This window comes from Cynocephalus volans, chromosome 3, assembly GCF_027409185.1.
Source record: "Cynocephalus volans isolate mCynVol1 chromosome 3, mCynVol1.pri, whole genome shotgun sequence".
Classification (NCBI taxonomy): domain Eukaryota; kingdom Metazoa; phylum Chordata; class Mammalia; order Dermoptera; family Cynocephalidae; genus Cynocephalus; species Cynocephalus volans.
The window spans coordinates 1,447,023-1,464,012 of record NC_084462.1 but is presented as its reverse complement, the minus strand read 5'-3'; the positions used below and the strand labels follow the sequence as shown (position 1 = coordinate 1,464,012).

General features: G+C 48.7%; 1 protein-coding gene across 6 annotated transcripts in view; it reads left to right on the top strand.

The window, feature by feature from the left end:
* The first annotated feature begins 472 nt into the window (after positions 1-472).
* The window catches only part of PLEKHA4 (pleckstrin homology domain containing A4), a 29,729-nt gene continuing 13,211 nt past the window's right edge, over positions 473-16,990 (top strand). For 3 of the 6 annotated variants that reach the window (XM_063090940.1, XM_063090936.1, XM_063090941.1), the window contains exons 1-13: positions 473-939; positions 1,394-1,483; positions 2,812-2,919; positions 4,500-4,572; positions 4,674-4,774; positions 4,941-5,050; positions 5,862-6,077; positions 6,411-6,690; positions 7,402-7,476; positions 14,650-14,697; positions 14,830-14,910; positions 15,033-15,182; positions 16,119-16,217. In XM_063090940.1, the coding sequence (XP_062947010.1) occupies positions 1,400-1,483; positions 2,812-2,919; positions 4,500-4,572; positions 4,674-4,774; positions 4,941-5,050; positions 5,862-6,077; positions 6,411-6,690; positions 7,402-7,476; positions 14,650-14,697; positions 14,830-14,910; positions 15,033-15,182; positions 16,119-16,217 (1,425 nt within the window). In that variant the 5' untranslated portion in view covers positions 473-939; positions 1,394-1,399. The remainder of the gene's footprint in view (positions 940-1,393; positions 1,484-2,811; positions 2,920-4,499; positions 4,573-4,673; positions 4,775-4,940; positions 5,051-5,861; positions 6,078-6,410; positions 6,691-7,401; positions 7,477-14,649; positions 14,698-14,829; positions 14,911-15,032; positions 15,183-16,118; positions 16,218-16,990) is intronic. The other 3 variants (XM_063090938.1, XM_063090937.1, XM_063090939.1) reach the window with 3 other exon arrangements.

Below are 16,990 nucleotides of genomic sequence, written 5' to 3'. Positions count from 1 at the left end.
GCCACTCTTTCAGACACTTCCAGTTGTTTATTTACACCCCAGGAGTCCTGACTCCTAGCTCACACCTTCTCAGGCACCCAGGAGACTGGATCCCTAACCCCAGTCCTTTCAGCGCCTTCCAGGAGTCTGAGCCTCCACCCTTTGCAAGACCGAAGCCTCCTCCCTTTAGGACACCAGTGGCGCAGGCCTCTGACCACAACAAACCCACTGGGGCTCAGGAGTCTAGGTTTCAGCTCCTATTCTCCAAACATTGAGGAGTCCCAGCCTCAGCCCTTAGGGGACCCACGAGTAAGGCAGCCCCCAGCCCCTCCCCTCAGCTGTGGGGGCAGCTGAGCCAGGGGTCAGACTGTGGTGGGGAGGCCAGAAGGGGCGGGGACAGTCGGGATTGGGAGGGGAGACAGCCGCGTGGGCGTCTGGCAGAGGGAGGGAAAGACCAGCAGAGAGGAAACTGGGAGAAGGAGGAAGAGAGAAAGTGAAAAAGGGAATTCGAAAGAAAGAGGGGAGGAAACAGCAGACGTGGAGGGCCAGAGAGAGAGAAAGAGGAAGAGACTGAGTGTGCGGGAGAGAGTCACAGCAGGACAGAGTGAGATAATGAGACAGAGACTTAAGGATGAGGTTCTGTGAGTCCAGGAGAAAAGTATTTGGAAAGAACAGAAAGATTGGGAGAGAGAGTGATAAGGGGGGAGAGAATGAGTGAGAGAGAGACTGGAAGAGACAGAGACTGGAGAGAGAGAGACAGAGGTGAAACTGGGAAAGAGGGTCTACAAGAGAGAAAGAGAGAGAATAAGAGGTGGGAGACAGAACACGAATGAGCAGGTGAAAAGAGAGACTGGGTACTAGGAGAGACTCTGCCTAAGAGACAAAGGAGGTGAGAGATTGTCTCGGTGCCCCAGTAGCGACACCATCTTCTTGCCCCTGTCATTGGGACCCCAGAGCTGGGTAAGTTCCCTGGTTGGGCTGGGAGGGGCTGCCTGGGTGTACATTCTGGTGCTGCAGAGCTTGACTTGGGGTGTTGGAAGGGTTGGTTTGGGGGTGTGTGTGGGAGGCCAGGAGACAGGTAGCTTGGGGTAGCCAGAAGGAGGGAGGGAATTGGGAGTCCCTAAGCACAGAGAGGGTCAAATTCCTGGCCAGAGTGCAGTGGGCAGGAATAAAGGAGCCCCTATTCTTTGGCCTGGGCTGCAGACAGCTGCCCCTCCCCGCAGCTGCCAGTGCCGCCTACCTCTCTTGGCATTGCTCTTGGTATGCGGTCCTGGGCCATGGCCTCCCCCAGCCCCCAAGTTTCCAAACAACAGGCCCTTTCTCCTCAGCCTCCTTTGACCACCATGTCCCTGACCCCATCTCTGTCCCAGCTGGGTTAGCTGCAGAGACACAGCCCTTACTTTCTCTCCCCAAGCCCTTGATGGAGGAGGGTAGACCTTGGAGCAGCCTCAGCCTGGCCAGCAGTGCCTCGACCATCTCTTCACTGAGCAACCTGAGTACCAAGGTTTGAGCATCTCCTGGTGGGAATGAGGAGGAAGATGGGGCTCCGGGCTGCTCCCTCCCCCTGTTTCCTGGCCCTGGGTTCTGTGCCACCCCAGGGAGTGTTGTTAAGGGTTGTTAAGAACGAGCATCCTAAGGGCTGGCCCGTGGCTCACTTGGGAGAGTGTGGTGCTGACAACACCAAGTCAAGGGTTAAGATCCCTTTACCAGTCATCTTTAAAAAAAAAGAACGAGGATCCTAGGGTTCAATCCCCGAACTGGCCAGCCACCAAAAATTTAACAAAACAAAAACAAACAAACAAAAAGAGTAAAGATCCTTAGCAATGGGGTCTGATATACCTAGTAAGCTCCCAAATTGCCCATCAGTCACAGCAGCTAGGAATTCAGAGGCACTCCCAGCTCTGTCCCCACCCCTACTATTTTCCTAATTCTAAGCCAGAGTAACACCACCCTTGATCCTGGTTGCTAAGATAAGGCCACTCCCCAGCCATGAGGCCCCTCTAGGAACTCAGAAGCCGTGGCTATTCTTGATTAGGACTGGGGACTCCCTGTCCTATCTCTAGCTGTTCAATCTACCCACTAATGAAATCCAATAAGAAAAGGCTCTTCTCTGACAATAAGGCCCCATAGGGCCTCGAGATACATGTGTCCCAAATCGTCACCCCAGCCAAAAGTTCAGCGGTGACACTCATTTCTTTGTCCTCCTGCCATTCTATTCACACATTTTCAGTTTCCAAAGTTCAGAGTCCAGAGATTTGATCCCAGACTTGGTCAGCACCACCTACCTCCAAGGAAGAACTTTCTGTGGCGATCTTCATGTGGATGCTTGAGATATTTTTTGTGTGTCAGGAGAGGCAACCCCATCTGAGTGAAATGGGAGGATTTGAAGCCCCTTCTCCACCTTGGACTTGGTTGCTAAGGGATGTCACTGCACAGCCTCAAGGCATCCTCTGATTTACTAGGGATTCGGTATGGAAGTTCCTCCTGATGATGGGAACCTCCCAGCCATATTCCCAGTTCAGATCCCAATGGCTCTGTGACATCTTTGGCTCTGGTGGCCAAGGGCATCCTCTTCTTGGCAGTCAACACTTGATTCCCAAATTCCTTCCCCACAGCCTCTTCCTTGCTTCTGAGCATTTCCCTACATGCATCAAAAATGTTTCTCAACTGTGTACTATGAGCACCCCACAATTCCTATCTCCAAACTCAGTTCCCTCCATGTTGAATTCTAAGGACAACCAAGTGAGGGTATATGGTTGCCTGTGTCCTACCTCACCCCCTTTTGAGCTGATCCAGAGGCCCTGTTCACTTCTGTCTCCTTTCTTTCCTCAGAAGCCCACCCGGGCAGTAAACAAGCTCCACGCCTTTGGGAAGAGGGGCAATGCACCCAGAAGGGATCCCAACCTCCCCGTGCACATCCGAGGCTGGCTTTATAAGCAGGTGGAGTCAGGAGGAGAAGGAAAAAAGAACACTAGAGACTGTGTCCCTGGCTGTCCACTGTTTGTCTCCTTCCAAGTTCCCAAATGTGTTTCTTTATTGCTATCACTGCCTCTCCCCTTATTCTGTCATTGTTTCATTTGTTCATTCATTCATTAATTTATTCATTCAATAACCACTTCTTGAACACTTACAATGGTCCCGGCCCTAGGGCACACACTGTGCAAATAAGTACCTACATTACATTCAAGAGGGGGTCGGGCAGGGATGTATTATAAATTTGTAAACAAATAAATGGACTTGATTATTTCAGATTGCAGGTAGTGCTGTAAAGAAATAACACATAGCGATGTGCTCAAAAGTGGCTGAGGGATGAGTGCTACATTTGACTCTTGGTCAGGGAAGCCCTCTCCGAGATGACATTTGAGCTGAGAACTAAATTCCAAGAAGTAGCCCACCGTGCTAAGATCTGGAGGCAGAGGGCATCCAAAAAGAAAGGCCCTGCAGCAGGCAAAAGCTAAAAGAGCAAGCCGACGGTAGAGAAAGAGGAGCATGTTCTCAAAGCAGTGTTAGCATCAGCTGGGAACTCGCTAGAAATGCAGACGATCAGCTCCCACCCCAGATTTACTAAATCAAGAGCTCTGGGAATGGAGCTCAAGAATCTGTGTTTTAACACGCCTTCCTGGTGATTTTTACTCACTCTCAAGTTTGAGACTTCCTGCAAACTAAGGTAAGGAATTTGAGATTTATTCTTTTTTTTTTTTTTAAAGATGACCGGTAAGGGGATCTTAACCCTTGACTTGGGGTTGTCAGCACCACGGTCACCCAGTGAACTAACTGGCCATCCCTATATGGGATCCAAACCCGTGGCCTTCGGTGTTATGAGCACCACACTCTCCTGAGTGAGCCACAGGCTGGCCCGGAATTTGAGATTTATTCTAAGTGTGATAGTAAGCTCTGTTTTGAGAAGGGGACTCACATAGTCTGACTTATAATTTTTAAAGATCATGCTGGCTTCTACAGAAACAATTGAAGAGAAGAGGGGCACAAGGTTGGATGGAGTGGTTCAGGCAGAGGTGATGGGGAGACACGGGATTCTGGGTATGGCTCAGTGCTGCCTTCCTGGCCTCCCTGTGTCTCAGGCTCCAGAGTAATTGGACCGGGTCTGTGTATACAAAGCCCCTGCCCACGTGTGGTACATTATCTCCTCCAGACCTCCCTGAAACTTTTCAACCTTCAATGGACAGATGAGAAAATATGAATGTCTTAGTGGGAAAATGACTTGTTTAAGGGTATAGTTTCAAAGGGGGTGGAGCTAGGAGTCAAACAGAGGTCCATCCAGTTGTGTCCAGGATCAATGTCAGCTCAGCCACAGCACACTGGCTTCCAGCTCTCCATCCGAATCTATAGCATCCAACGCACATCTCTGTCTCCAGTCTGTGTCTCTGTCCTTCCTCCCCATGTCTCTGACCCTCCCTCCTCAGGTCTCTTTCTCTCTCTGGGTTTCTATCTCCACTGTCAACGTCTCCATCTCCTTTTTCCCTCTCCGCTCTACTCAGGCTCCTCCTTCCATGTCTCACCAGGACAGCTCCGGGCTCCGGCTGTGGAAACGCCGCTGGTTCGTCCTCTCCGGCCATTGCCTCTTCTATTACAAGGGTCAGTGCCCTGGCTGCGTAGGGGGTCTTCCGACCCGCCCTTCCCTCTAGCCGTTTGGTCTCCTGTTCCGTGGGTGATCCCTGACCCCACACCCTCTGCAGACAGCCGCGAGGAGAGTGTCCTGGGCGGCGTGCTGCTCCCTAGCTACAGTATCAGGCCAGACGGGCCGGGGGCCCCTCGAGGGCGGCGCTTCACCTTCACCGTGAGTCCGTCCATCCCCCACGGGCACTAGGCGCGGGGCGGGGGTGGATGTCTGCTGAGGGAACTCTACGTCCCAGACTGGAGGTAAAAGTTCTTGTCCAGGATCCATGGCAGCCTCCTTTTTAGAGGGTCCCGGCGTCCGGGTTCCAGACCCTCTCTTCCCGCAGGCAGAGCACCCAGGCATGAGGACCTATATTCTGGCTGCTGACACATCAGAGGACCTGCGGGGCTGGCTCCGGGCGCTGGGCCGGGCCTCCCGGGCGGAAGGGGAAGACAGGTGAGTGGAGGTCCAGCCACGCCCCTGACACCGTTCCTCCATTCAGAGTCAGTCTAATCACCCCAAACTCCGCCCCCTGGAGGCCCTTCCCCCCTGAGCGCCCAACCACTAGTCTAGCTAAGGAGGCTCCGCCTTCCAGGCCCCGCCTCCAGGGAACTTCCGCTCTTCCAATCAGCAAAGAGTCTTTCTCTTTTAGGCTCCGCCTATCACCTTGTCCAGCGCCGTTCTACCCCATCCCCCAGCCCGGGAATCAGGAAATCCAGTAGACGTTCTCAGGACTGGCCCATGAACTGTCAATACTCCACACTCTCTGACTGGCTCCCTCACAAGTCTCCATCTCCTGAGGCTGCCACCTAACAATGGCAAATAAAAGACAACGTCAGACCTTTCAAAAATATCAGGGACAGGCTGTTAGGCTCTGTCGCGGTCTGTCCCGATTCTCAGGCTGGAGACTGGATTCCCCGCCTCAGTCCACCTCATAGTCCGGCACATTGGGTCCAGTGACCTGAATGGATCATCTGGTCTGGCACAAGTCACTTGCACATTCGGAGCCTTTTCCCTCATCTGCAAGATGGGGACAATGATTTACAGTGCACAACCTCATCTTTTTGGGTGGCTGCCTGTGCCCTCATCTGATATGAGGTTCAAAGGAGTGATGTCTTGGTCCGGCCCGTGGCTCACTCGGGAGAGTGCGGTGCTGATAACACCAAGGCCACGGGTTCGGATCCCATATAGGGATGGCTGGTTATGCTCACTGGGTGCGTGTGGTGTTGACAAAGGAGTGATGTCTTCTTCCATGCCCATTCCCTAGTGGGCAAACCAGGTCACCTGCACGTCCCCAGCCAGGGGAGGGCCCTGGCGGTCCCGGTGGTCCCCCAGAGGTGAGCAGAGGAGAAGACAGGCGCATCTCAGAATCCCCGGAGGTGGATCGGCCGTCCAGAGGTCGTGGTAGACCCGGGCTGCTCACTCCCAGCCCGACAGCCGACCTCCAGTCTGGATCCTGGATTCGAAGGGCCAGGAGCCCGGAGTGAGTAGGACTGACATCTTTGGGGACGTGACCTAAGAGAAACGCAGGACTGGGGACTGGCTAGGGACGTGGCTTAAGTGTTTTCTGCGTGCGGGTGTGTGAGCTGCTGGGGCTCCTGTGGGGTCACAGCCTGTCCGGGGGACGTTCTAAGGAGGAGGTGCCACAAAGAGGAAATTATTCGGGATCTGGCCGGTAGGGGGAGGACTTTCCTATAGAGGGACAGTGAGACAGTGAAATGAGACAAATCCTTGAGGCGGCCTTGCTGGGTAGTGAGGTGAACGCGGACGGGGGGACTCTAGCTGATTCAGTTCCCCAACGCTCTCCTTCCCGCAGCCTGTTCACTCCCCTCTCTCGCCCTCCCTCTCCGCTGGGCCTCCCCCGCCCCCGTTCTGCTCCTGCGTGGCGACCTCCTCCCTCCTCAGGAGACACAGCGCCCCCTGCTCGACCTCACACCCCCCAGAGTCGCATCGATGTCCGGCCTCCGCTAGACTGGGGCCCTCAGCGCCAGACCCTCTTGCGTAGCTCTGCTCGCCATGGAGGACTCTCCTCCGAGGCTCGGGGAGGACGGCCCCCCAGGAGCCCCCAGCGCTGGAGTAAGGAGCCCAGAATACAGGTGAGCAGAGAGCTGAAGTGGGGGGACTACGTTTCCCATCAGGCCTCAGGGCTGTTTTTCCAGTCTGGTCTCTGGCCGTAGTTTTTAAAGCATTGCAGTCGTTGTAATCCAGAATACTCTCCACCAAGACAGTCCCGAGAGAGGTAGAGTGGTTTGCATCTGCCTTGTATCCCCAGTTTATCTTTTCAAGTTGGCTACCTGCTATTTTCTCTGAGCATCATGGGACTATGGCCCAAAATATCCATAACTAACTGCAAATGTGAGAGTGAGAATAGGATGCAACTTCCATCAGCCCCTAGGGCTGCCTTGCCAGGCTAGTTCATTTACTGTCATCCTCTGTGTCCCCACAGTGACACACAACTGGAGAGAGGGTGGTTGAGAAAGTTGGGGAGGCTCAGTTCTGAACTTCAAAAAGTTTGCTAAGGCACTTCAATTCTGGACACACCCACTCTAATATAATACTAGGACATGCCAGTTTCTTTTTCTTTCTTTCTTTCTTTTTTTTTTTTATAAAAGATGACCAGTAAGGGGATCTTAACCCTTGACTTGGTGTTGTCAGCACCACGCTCACCCAGTGAGCGAACCGGCCATCCCTATATGGGATCTGAACCCGAGGCCTTGGTGTTATCAGCACCACACTCTCCCGAGTGAGCCACGGGCCAGCCCAGACATGTGAGTTTCTAAAACTTTCTATTTCAATATTCCTTGCAGGCCCCCTCAGCCTCCTCCACTTATCTCCAGCTCCCCCCAAGACTCCCTGGGACCCGGGCCTCCATGGTTTTATTGGTAGGTATACTAGGACACCCTGAATGTACCAGAGTCCTCTCCCTTGCTTTCTTTTCTATGAAGAATGTCATCTCCTAGCCTAGGGTGCCTAGAGAAGACTAGATATTTCAGGGTCCCTGGATAGGTGCTTATATTAGTTTCCTGTGGCTGCCATAACAAAGTACCACAAACTGGGTGGCTTAAAACAACAGAAATTTGGGCTGACCCCGTGGCTCACTCGGGAGAGTGTGGCGCTGGGAGCGCAGCGGCACTCCCACGGCGGGTTCGGATCTTATACAGGGATGGCTGGTGCGCTCACTGGCTGCGTGTGGTGCGGGTGACGCCAAGCCAAGGATTGCCATTCCCTTACCGGTCACAAAAAAGACAAAAAACAAAAACAAAAACAAAAACCCAGAAATTGATTCTCTCAGCGTTCTGGAGGCCTGAGGACTGAAGTCAAGGTGTCAGTAGGTCTGTGCTCACTCTGAAGGCTCTAGGATCTCCCTTGCCTCTTTTTGAGATTCTGCTGTTTGCCAGCAGTCCCATGGTTTGCACCTGTATCACCCCAATCTACCTCCATCATCACACAACCATCTTCCTTTGTTTTCGTCTGTGTTTCTATGTCTCCTCATATGAGGACACCGGTATGACTTCATTGTAACTTTACTTACATCTGCAAGGACCCTATTTCCACATACGTTCACATTGTCAGTATGGGGGTTAAGACTTGAACCTATCTTTTTAGAGAACACAAATTAACCCTCAGTCGTGCTCATGGGTTTTTAGGTTGCAAGGGTGGGGGTTTTCCTAGCAAGGAGGCCTGGGAAGCTTGAAGTCCCTTCTGTGCCCTTTAGGAACTCCTTTCATAAGGGAGAGATGGTAGGAAGAGCTCTCATTCCCTAAAAGTAGGATCTATGGAGACCACAATCAAAGCAGTCTGCTTGTGGAATGTCCACTCCATAGCAGTGGGGGAATGAACTGGGGGGCGGGGCACGTAGAAGGACTGGTCATGCCTGAATCCTCACTCTCTCTATTTCCACTGTGCTAGTTGCTTTTGAGAATCTGGTAGCTAGCAAGGAATTTCTGAAGCAACAGTGCAATAGAGCTTTGTGCATACACTTCTTGCAGATTTGAGGCAGTGCTAGCCCCCTCTTTGTTCCAGTAGTAAAGATGACATCATTCCTAGCAGCAAGGCTAAGGAGTTGGGCTGGGCATTGTGTGCAGTTGGGAGGATATTTAGTAATCAAGCTGCAATTGAGGCCAGCTCTTGTTTGGACCAGGTAGAGCATAATCTCAGCCTATGCATAGCCTCTGGCTGAATTTGAGGCAGCTCTTCTCCCTTAACAAGGAATTAGGCCTAATATCTGGTCTTCTGCTCTTCTCTGGTGCTTAGGATGGGTTGCAGGATGATGCGCTGCAGCAGCACGGGTAGAGCTCAAGCTTGTGTCCTATTTGATTAAATTTTGGGGGATGAACCCCTAAGGTGAAATTTACTGAAGTCCAGATTCTGGGTTATAGAGATATAGGAGTCACTACTTAGCAACAGGGCCTATCATGGCTGGCTGAAGCCTAGAACGTGGTTGCTAAGGAAAGTCATTCTCTAGCAACTGGGAGGTATTTATGAGTCCAAATTTATTCTTCTCCAAATAGAAACCAGCTTTTCTGTAACTGTCTATTAAATGATCCCTGCTTTTCGCATTGATTTATGAGGCCACCTGTATTAGTCAGTTTTGTGTTGCTATGACAGAATTCCTGAGACTTATAATTCTGGGTCAGCTATATCTGGTGTGGTCCTTAGGCTGCTTCTACTCATGGCGGAAAGCGGCAGGCAGCTGGTAGGTGCAAGCACATCACATGGTGAGAGGAAGCAAGAGAAAGGGAGGGAGAGGAGGTGCCAGGGTCTTTTAAGCAACCAGCTGTTGTGGGAATTAATAGAGCGAGAACTCACTCACTAACCCCATCTGCCAGGGAGAGCATTAATCCATTCATGAGGAATATGCCCCCACAACTCAAACAGCTCCCAACACTGCCACATTGGGGATCACATTTCCCCATGAGTTTTGGGGGGACGACACATCCAAATTCTGTCATTCCTCCCATGGCCCCCCAAAACTCATGTCACTCTCACATACAAAATACAGTCATTCCATCCCAACAGTCCCAAAACTCTTCGCTTGTTCCAGCACCAACTTAAAAGTCCATAGTCCAAAATCTCATCTGAGACCAAAGGCAAAACTTGTTCCAGCTGTGAACCTGTAAAAATCAAAAACAAATTTATCCACTTCCAGGATACTATGGTGGAATAGGCATTGGGTACACATTCCCATTCCAGAAGGGAATAGGCCAGAAGAAAGGGGAAACAGGCCCCAAACAAGTTTGAAACCCAGCTTTATCTTAAACCTCCCAAATAACCTTCTTTGACTCCAAGCCCTATATCCTGGGCACAATGGGGCATCTGGGCCCCCAAAGTCTAGGACAGCCCTGCCCCTACAGCTCTGCCAGGTGCAGCCCACTGGGCTGCATTGGTGCCTGTGGCTTTTCCAGGCTGGTGTTGTATATTGCCAGTGGCCCAACAATTCTGGGGCTCTGGCGGCAGCCCCGCTGCCTTGGCTCTACTAGGCATTTCCCCAGTGGGGGCTCCCCATGGGGGCTCCAACCCCACTTTTCTGCTTGACATTGCTGTAGTAGATGGCCTCTGTGGTGGCTCCACCCCAGCAGCAGATCTCTGTCTGAGCTCCCAGGCTTTTCCATACAACCTCTGAAATTTGGGTGGAGGCCACCATGCCTCTGCTTCTCTCATGTTCTGCCAGCCTGCAGACTTAATATGATGTGGACACCACCAAGGTTTCCGGCTTTGCTCTCCAGAGCTGCTGCATGAACCACACTTGGGGCTGCTTGAGCCAGGGCTGCTCCAGCCAGAGTGGCTGGGATGCAGGGAGCAGGTTCCTAAGGGCAGCGATGCCCCAGGCCTGTCCTCTGAAACAACTTGGTCCCCCTAGGCTTCTGGGACTGTGATGGGAGGGGCACCCTTCCAGACTTATGAGGTGCCTTCAGGGCCTTTCTCCCATTGTCTTGGCTATTAGCACTTGGCTGCTAATGTCTTTAGCAATCAGTCTATCTGCTGCACCCTTACATTTTTCTCCTGTTCTCTGCTTCTCTACCACATGGCCAGGCTGCAAATTTTCCAAATCTTTGAATGCTTCTTCCCTTTTAAATTCTGGCTTTCCCTTTAAATTCCTGCCTTTGCTGCCATAACTCAGCATAGGCTATTGCAAGTAGCCATGCAGCTTCCATAATGCTTTGCTGCTTGGAAATTTCTTCAGCCAAACATTCTGGTTCACAACTCTTAAGTCCCGCCTTCCTCAAAGTCCTAGGGCATGGACCCAATGCAGCCAGGTTCCTTGGTATGATGTAGCAAGGACGATCTTTTCTCCAATTCCCAATAAGTTCGTCATTTTTTTTTTTTTTTAAAAGATGACCGGTAAGGGGATCTTAACCCTTGACTTGGTGTTGTCAGCACCACGCTCACCCAGTGAGCCAACCAGCCATCCCTATATGGGATCCAAACCCGTGGCCTTGGTGTTATCAGCACCGCACTCTCCCGAGTGAGCCACAGGCTGGCCCCCATAAGTTCCTCATTTCTATCTGAGACCTCATCATCAGCATGGCCTTTACTGTCCGTATTTCTTTCTTTTTTTTAAAAAAAAAAAAGATGACAGGTAAGGGGATTCCAACCCTTGACTTGGTGTTATCAGCACCACGCTCTCCAAAGTGAGCTAACCAGCCATCCCTATATAGGGATCTGAACCTTCAGCCTTGGTGCTATTAGCACCACACCCTCCCAAGTGAGCCATGGGCTGGCCCATTGTCCATATTTCTATCAGCATTCTGGTCACAATCATTCAACCAATCTGTAAAATATTCCAAACTTTCTTTCATCTTTTTGTCTTCTTCTGAGTCCTCCAAATTCCTCCAACCTTTGCCCATTACCCAGTTCCAAAGCTGCTTCCACATTTTCAGGTATCTGTATAGCAACACCCTGCTCCTTGGTACCGATTTTCTGTATTAGTCCATTTTTGTGTTGCTATAACAGAATACCTGAGACTGGGTAATTTATAAAGGACAGAGGTTTATTTGGCTTAGGATTCTGGGACAGGTGCATCTGGTGCAGGCCTCAGGCTGCTTCTACTCATTATGGAAAGTGGCAGGCAGCCAGCAGGTACAAGCAGATCACATGGAGAGAGTCAGCAAGAGAGAGAGAGGGAGAGGAGGTTCCAGGGTCTTTTTAATAACCAGCTGTAGGGCTGACCCATGGCTCACTTGGGAGAGTGTGGTGCTGACAACACCAAGTCAAGGGTTAAGATCCCCTTACCAGTCATCTTTAAAAAAAAATAAGAATTAAAATTAAAAAAACAAAACAAAAACAAAACCAGCTGTTGTGGGAACTAATAGAGCAAGAATTCACTAACTACCCCCACCCCCCAGGGAGAGCATTAATCCATTCATGAGGGATCGGTTCCCATGACTCAAACAGCTCCCAACACTGCCACATTGGGGATCACATTTCCACATGAGTTTTGGGGGGACAAAACACCCAAACTCTATCACCACCTTTATCTATGTGCATATGGATTGTACCATTTGTTGATTCTGCTTTATTGTTCTATTTATTTGTTTCTGTGCCAATCCTACATCTTTCTCTCTTTCTCTTTCTCTTTTAAAAAAATTATAATGGGCTTATAGTATGGATTACTATATAACACGGCAAGTCACATTTATTACTTAATCTAATATATATGTATATAATATATATTATAAATTCTCGGGTATGGGGGTTAGGACTTGAACTTATCTTTTTGGAGGACACAAATTAACACTCAGCAGTGCTCATAGGTTTTCAAGTTGCAAGAGTGGGGCCTTTCTTATCAACAAGGCCTAGCAGGGCCTGAGGCCCCTTTTGTACCTCTATATATATTTATTAGATTAAGTGTGTTGAGTTTCTCAAAGCTCCCAACTGGTATTTATATTAGATTTCAGTGAATTTATAAATCAACTAGACAGAACCTAGCATCTTCATAATATTAGTGTCACGTACACGGACACAGACTGCCTCTCAGATCATTCAGGTCATCTTTTAGGTCTTTTATTCAAGTTTTAAAGCTTTTCCCACAGAGATCATGTGTATTCTTAGCTAAGGTAACAACTAAATTCCTGATAGTTTTTTTGGCAGCTGGCCAGTATGGGGATCTGAACCCCTGCCCTTAGTGTTTCACCACTGCACTCTACCCAACTGAGCTAACCAGTCAGCCCATGACAGCTTTTTAATTTTTTTAATTTTTATTTATTTTATTTTTTATTTTAAAAGATGACTGGTAAGGGGATCCCAACACTTGACCTGGTGTTGTCAGCACCACGCTCTCTGAAGTGAGCCAACCGGCCATCCCTATATGGGATCTGAACCTGTGGCCTTGGTGCTATCAGTACCACACTCTCCCAAGTGAGCCATGGGCCGGCCCCCCATGATAGTTTTTTTAAAAGCAATTTATTTGCATTATATTTTTATTGTGGTAAAAAGTACATAACATAAAATTGACCATCTTTACCCCTTTTAAGTGTGCAGTTCAGTAGCACTAAGTATATTCACATTGTTGTGTAACATCCCTCTAGAACTTTTTCATCATGAAAAACTGAAACTCTATACCCATTGACCACCAACTCACTATTTCCTTTCCCTCATAGCCCCTGACAACCACCATTCTATTTTCTGTTTCCATGAATTTACCTCTAGTTACCACATATGAATAGAATCATATGTTATGTCTTTTTTTACTTAGCACAATGACTTATTTCACTTAGCACAATGTCCATGTTGTAGCATCTGACAGGATTTTCTTCTTTTTTTAAGGCTGAATATATTTGATTGTATGTACAGACAACATTTTGTTTATCCATTCATCTATCAGTGTACATTTGGTTTGTTTCCACCTTTTGGCTGTTGTGAATAATGCTGCAACAAACATTAGTGTGTGTAGTCTGTTTTCTGTTTCTTATAACAGAATACCTGAAACTGGGTAATTCATAAAGAACAGAAATTTGTTTCTTACAGTTTAGAGGCTGGGAAGTCCCTGGTGAGGCCCTTCTTGATGAGAACTCTACAGAGTCCCATGGCAAAGCAGGGTATCGCCTGGCGAGAGAACGGGCTGAGCAGGAGTGCTAACCTTCCCATCCAGTCTTCTTCTACAGCCATCAGAATCACCCCATTACTCCATGTACAGACCAATCCATTCATGAGGGCACAGTCCTCACTCTCTAATCACCTCGTAAAGGCCCCACCTCTCAAATACCATTATTGGATTTCCCACCCTCTTAACACTGTTACAGTGGGGGTCAAGTTTCCAATACATAAACTTTTGGGGAAAATGTTTGTCTCATAGCTCTGTACAAATATCTCTTCAACATTCTGCTTTGAATTATTTTGAATATATACCTCCCTGATAGTTTTCATAGAAATTTGAATGGTTTCTTATTTTGTTATTACGTTTTCTAGTTATTGATGGAGTAGAGAAACGCTAATAATTTTAGTAGCTCCATCTTGCATCTGTCATCCTTGCTGAATTCTCTTATTCTGTTGAATCGCTCATTGATTCTGTTGGTTCTTCTGGGTAGATGAGCATTTCATCTGTAAATAATGGTAGCTTTATCTTTCCCCTTTCTCTCCTCACACCTCTTTTGTTTCCCTTTTCTTTCTCTCTCTCTCTCTCTTTTTTTTTTTTTTTTTGGTGGCTGGCTGGTATGGCAATCTGAACCTTTGGTCTTGGTGTTATAACACTGCCCTTTCTTTTCTTATAGCATTGGTCAGCATCTCTAATACTATGTTAAACTTTACCATAGTAGTGAGCATTCTTGTTTTAACCTCATTCATAGAGGAAACATCTGTAATTTCTCCATTTGCTATGGCTATTTGATAACAGAGCCCATTGGATCTTCCTGAATCTGGAAGTTTGTCTACTGAGATTTGCTGAAACTTAGAAGGAAGCTCATAAGGAGAGGGCTGCCTGTCAGTAGAAATAGGGCTTGGCTCAGCACTGAGTTTCAAAAAGGACCTGTCTATGACCACAGAGGAGGTCTACAAAAAAAAAAAAAGAAAAGACCTGTCTTTCCCTTTTGACCCTTGACTCTTCTCCCTCTCCTCAGCCAGGTCCCCCCCTGGACTTAACCTCCCACCAAAGCTTGGAGACAGATGTAAGTTCTCCCTGATCCAACCAACTCCTGCTGAGTTCCCAGAGTTGGGGACAGAGTATTCTACATGGTGGGGGAGGGGCAGGTGAAGAGCCAGATCTGGTCCATAAATAGCTCCTGCTCTCCTTTCTGCAGACTCTGTTGACCAAATTGTGTGGGCAGGACCGGCTCCTGAGGAGGCTGCAGGGGGAGATAGAGCAGAGGCAGGAGGAGAAGGTATGGGGCACTCAAGTAGGGAAGGGCACCTGGCCTCTCTGTCTGACCCCTAGCATGCTGGATGGCTCTCCCTGGGGCTGGGTGTGGCTTCAGAAGTCTAACTACCTTCCCTCTTGGTGCAGGAGCAGCTAGAAGCAGCCCTGGAGTTGACTCGGCAGCAGCTGGGCCAAGTGACCAGGGAGGCTGGGGCCCCTGGGAGGGCCTGGGGTCGCCAGCGCCTCCTGCAAGACCGACTGGTCAGTGTGAGGGCCACTCTTTGTCACCTGACTCAGGTGAGCATCTAGGAAGGGGCACGTCCTCCCAGGTGGCCCTAGGACTATACAGGTCTTTATAAAGGAGACCCTGAGGGTTCATAGGAAGGTAGTTACTGAGGATTCTGTCCACCCCAAATTTTAAACTAGGAAACTTGACCATCCTAGATGGTAAGGGGCAAGCAGCCAATAAATAGCAGAACTTAACTGAGCAATTTAAGAAAGTGATTTTGATATGGGCTTGCTGGCTTTGAATCTCAGCTCCCACTCATAATAGCTGTGTGACCTTAGAAAAATTACTTAACCCTTCTGGGCCTTAGATGCCTCCTAGGTAAATTCAAGATGATAAAAATAGTATTTACTTTGTAGGGTCATTGTGAGGATTACATTAATATCTGTAAACGAATGAATATTTAACACTTAGTTGCCTAATACTTAGTTAGCAATATGTAAGTGTTAGCTGTAATTATTACTGTCTGTAAAATTGAGACAATAATAGTACCTACCTCACAAGAATTAAACGAATGCTTAGAACAGTGCCTAGCACATGTAAGTGCCCAGTAAGTGTTAGCTGTTATCATTATTATTATTATTGGTATTGGCAAGGAGATTTCTGCTGCCCAGGGGTGCATAGGTGTTGTGGTTTTGACTGTCCCAAGAGTTAATCAGATTTGTAAACTCTGCCGCCCTAAGAAAGTGCAGAAGTAATCCAGTGGATTCATGGAATGCTGTTACTTGTTTTCACCAGCAGCTCATTGGAATTCCAGGTTCCCCATATAGATTCTGGGGTTCCCAGTAGGCCAAGCAAAGAGCCCCATGGGAATTGTAGTTCGTATACTCCCAGGATGCCAGGGACAAGGCCTCTCTTCCTCCTCCTCATCTGGGAAAAGATGAGGTGGGGAAAGATCTGGTGGGTGAAGGTGCTAATCATGTGTTTCCCCCTTTCTGGGACCTGAGGAGCGAGAGCGGGTCTGGGACACATACAGCGGCCTGGAGCAGGAGCTGGGCACGTTAAGAGAGACTCTCGAGTACCTGCTGCACCTTGGGTCCCCCCAGGTACATCCTTGTTCCAAAGCCTCAAGCCACACCCTCCACTTCAAGTTCTGTCTGGAAATTGTTTAGACATTGAAGCCCCTCCCACAACATAGAAGCCCCCCTCTTTATCCCAAGCTCCTCCCCTCACTGTCATTCATTCCAAGCCCCTATTGTAGTCAAGACCATGACCTTCGTTCTGAGACCTACTTTCAGATTTAGAGCCACTTTTCCCTCTGATTCTAACTCTCTCTTCCTTTGTTGAAGCCCTGCTCTTGCTTTCAAAACTCCACCCCTCAGCTCTGTTTCCATCCTGCAAATTCATCTCTTGCATCCTGCAAGTTCACCTCTTGCATCCTGCATCCTGGCTTTTGCTGTTTAACTTAGCCTCTGAAGTTCCCAGTTCTAAACCCAACCACTTAGTTCAAGCTCCACTCCTGAAGTATAAACCCCATTGCTCAGCCTCAGTCCCACTACTTTATTTTAAGCCTAGCCATTGATCTCTAAATTATATATCTTTAGTTAAAAACATTCACTTCTGGCATTAAATGCATCCTGATAGATTTAAGCCTCACATTTTTTACTCTAAGCCACCCCTGTGCTCCTGCCCCTCCATCCTAAAAACACCCCTTAACTCTAATCTTCTGCCTACTGGAATTAAATATCACTCAGCACCAGCAGTATATAAATAGAACAATACATCACGAGCAATACAATACATCACAGGAATGCAAGGTTAGTTCCACATTTGAAAATCAGTCCATGTATTTCACCACATTTAACAAAATAAGGGAGAA